Raw genomic sequence first — 3418 nt, 5'->3', positions numbered from 1 at the left:
GTGCTCGTGCTTAGGTCGGGATCAATCGGTTCGGGTCGTGGTCTTAGTCAAACATGTCAAGGTCAAACCCGTCTCGACTGGGCCTATAAAAAGGGCCCTAGCCCTTCATTTTAAGGGATTCCCCCTTCTTTCCTACACACACACACTCTCTAGAATAGTAGACACTCTCTTCCATCTCTCTAGAAAAGACAAGAACATTAATGAAAAAAAGATCACTTTGCTCTACTTTCTCTTGTCTATTTCATTGTTCATACATTTTACATACATACAGTATACTCTACACATACACAGGAATTAACTGTATAAGCATAGTTGTACGTTTTAAAAAGTTGTCAACCAATTCAACACTAACGACTATGATTTTGATTCACATTCTTGATATGTAAACCCACAAACTAAACACATCCTAAAAGAAATATGTATTATATTGATTCTCAATCGGTACGTAACGGTTTACATTTCAATCTCTCCATACATAATTAAATAGTATAAAGAAGTTTACAAAAAATTAATGATGAGGGATTTTTATTTAATTTATTAATAATTTATTGTAGAATTTCAATATATATATTGTGGTGATGAGATGAGAGATCCTCAAAAAGAAATATCCAGCATGTCCACAGCTAAATTCTCCATCATAAGATGTTCCACTTCTCCAGCACATGATGGCTTCTTCCAGCTTCCCTTCCCTGCAATTCATATTCAAAATTTAAATTAAAATTAAAAGTTCAAGAAAATCCCAATTGGGTACAACTTTTCATGCATAAAGTATAATCCATCGAACCGAATTACTTCAGTTAATCGGTCAATAACTGCACTATATTTAAGTGATAGATTTGATCAATTTAAAAATTTTATATTTTGATTAATTCGAGTCAAAATGTATATTGATTGAATTAACCAAATTTATATAACCCCTCCCCTACCCCAACCCCCACCCACCCCCACACACACATAATTCAAATTTAACCACGTACTAATACGTCTATACATACAGATAAACTGTTCACACGGACTTAGCTCAATGGTTAGTTCAATGGTTCAGTAGGTAGTATTTGAAAAAAGAAATCAATGTTTGAGGCAAACTATGTTGTGGAACCGTGTCCACTTTGCAAATTATGAATATATAACTTTATAATTATGAACATATAGTTCAGTAATTATGAACAGTTTTGGAGCTGTGTCCACCTTGCAAGGTGGACATGGTTTCACAGCATAACGATTGAATGTTCGAACCTCCCACAAATTATTTTGTGATGGTATAATTGCTGGATTATACTCAAAGTGGGCAATAAACATATAGTTCAGTAATTATGAACAGTTTTGGAGCTGTGTCCACCTTGCATGGTGGACGATTGAATGTTCGAACCTCCCACAAATTATTTTGTGATGGTATAATTGATGGATTATACTCAAAGTGGACAGATCCCTTATGTGCACCGGCATTTGGCCCTGTCTTGTTTGCTGAGCCATTGAATGGCCGTAATTTACATGCTCTCTCGGGCCATTGGAGTTGAAAATTCAACCTTATGGGAGAAGAAGATAAACTGAACTAACCGAATGAACAACGGGTCGGATCAATTAGTGACTTACCATAAATAGTGTTCTTGTTATTGGTGTTGTTGAGAGGGCAAGAGGAGAGGGGCAAAACTGGGAGATTGTGGCAATTGCAGATCTCAATCATGTAGCCATCAGGGTCATGGAAGAAGAGCTGATCCACAATCACACCACCTTCCTTAACCTTAGCAGTCACATATTCAATGTTCATGTCACCTAGTTTCTTGATGATTAGGTTCATGTCTGAGCACTGGAATGAAATGTGGTTGTCTTTAGGGTTTATCTTTCCTTTCTTGGTGATGCCCACATTTTCTGCACCCAGGAGGTGGATCCCAATGCCATGATTGAACAACCTGCAGCAATTATTAAAATACAATAAATATTCATGAAATCTGATCTTGTTTCTAACATCATGTGGCTTTTGGGTTTGTAGTTGTTTAAGGTTGTGTTTTGGACATGTACATGACTAACTAGGATACTCAACATTGCTCACACGGGTTTAGTTCAATGGTTCAGTAGACACTATTTGGGAGGAGAGACTAAGGTTTGAACTTTGGCGGCGTCAGTGTGGTGGTTATGCTCAAAGTGGACAGATCAGATCCCTTGTGCGTACCGATTATATTTTTATAGCCAGGTTCGGTACGGTCTGTATTGAGTTTGACTAACTAGGATACTCATCCGCTCGACAATATTTAATATCGGATTGAGTACAAAACTCAACCCTAGATATGTATGTCTTCGATCACGTATTTAGTGTCGGGCATTCTGATGCAAGGTGTGCACTGGATTATATTCTTGATGATTTTTGAGTGACCAGAAAAATCTATAGTTACAACTCAAGAATACGTGTGCATTTGGTAAATCTTACCCGATAAAGGATTATAGTGTGTGTGTGTGTTGGGGGGGGGGGGGGGGGGGGGGGGGGGAAGTATAGTATAGTATAGTATATACATACCAAGCTCCTTCAAAGTCAAAGGAAGAGGGCCTCTTGATGAGGACAAAGCCCAGAACTTGCTCATAGAATTGGACAGTTTTGGGGACAGATTTGCAGACAAAGGAGACATGGTTGAGAGCCAGCAATGGCATTCTCTTTTTCTCATCACCTTCTTCCAAAAAACAACTATTACTCCATAAAGAAGATGAAGAAGAAGAAGGAGAAAGAGGAGAAGAAGAAGCAGACAACCCCAAAATCTCATCATTTGATCTCACAATCTCTCTCCCCATATTCTCTCTATCTCAAACAATAATCTACACCACTCTACACCTTATTTGGATGGCTATGGGACAATGAGAAACTTCACCATGATAAGTGCACATATATAAGCAGGGGTGGGGAAGAAATTAATTAAAGTGCTGCCCTTTAAACTTTTTTTTTTTTTTTTTTTAAATATAGATAATAATAAGTTTAAACTCCAAACTTTAAGAACAATTATTCATTGTTCCGGGTGAAAGAGGCAAATCGCGAGATCAGATGTGTCTCCATTAGCCTCAACTATCCTAGCCTATGAATGCTTGTACATTAGTGTCTATAACAATACTAAGTTCATACATCTTTTTTTTTTTGGGGTCATTGGTAGGATTTGATGTTGGAAAAAATAGCTTGAAATGACATAAAATGGCTTTTTAAGTGGCTATTTTGTGGTACAATTATCAGTGGGGTCCACTTTCGATTTGGGTCGGGTCAAAGTGGATTCGGGTTCTTCGTAGTGAGACGAAGAGATTGATATATTGTACGCTCAAAACGGATAATGGGTGAATGAGATATTGATTCTCAAAGTAGACCCATTTGAGTTGGAAAATGAAGGGAAAAAGTGAACTTTTGTCCCACATTGGTTTGGGAAGAGGATTTGCCCCACTATTT

General features: G+C 37.6%; 1 protein-coding gene across 1 annotated transcript; it reads right to left on the bottom strand.

The window, feature by feature from the left end:
* Positions 1 to 407: 407 nt before the first annotated feature.
* On the bottom strand, positions 408 to 2844 carry LOC109167098. Its single transcript, XM_019316018.1, has 4 exons — positions 2513 to 2844; positions 1594 to 1910; positions 599 to 689; positions 408 to 562 (listed from the first exon to the last, which is right to left on the bottom strand). The coding sequence occupies exons 1-4, from the start codon at positions 2779 to 2781 to the stop codon at positions 559 to 561; spliced, it is 681 nt and encodes a 226-aa protein (XP_019171563.1). The 5' UTR covers positions 2782 to 2844; the 3' UTR covers positions 408 to 558.
* Positions 2845 to 3418: the final 574 nt, after the last annotated feature.

Source organism: Ipomoea nil, unplaced genomic scaffold, assembly GCF_001879475.1.
Source record: "Ipomoea nil cultivar Tokyo-kokei standard unplaced genomic scaffold, Asagao_1.1 scaffold0317, whole genome shotgun sequence".
Taxonomy (NCBI): domain Eukaryota; kingdom Viridiplantae; phylum Streptophyta; class Magnoliopsida; order Solanales; family Convolvulaceae; genus Ipomoea; species Ipomoea nil.
This window is presented reverse-complemented; position numbering and strand designations above follow the sequence as displayed.

Bases quoted from the DNA above. Each gene is read 5' to 3' on its own strand.
- LOC109167098 (XM_019316018.1), bottom strand. From the start codon at position 2,781: ATGGGGAGAGAGATTGTGAGATCAAATGATGAGATTTTGGGGTTGTCT. The intron at 1,911-2,512 runs GTATGTATATAC...TAATTGCTGCAG, and splicing joins TTTGACTTTGAAGGAGCTTG to GTTGTTCAATCATGGCATTG. The intron at 690-1,593 runs GTAAGTCACTAA...TATGAATTGCAG, and splicing joins TAACAAGAACACTATTTATG to GGAAGGGAAGCTGGAAGAAG.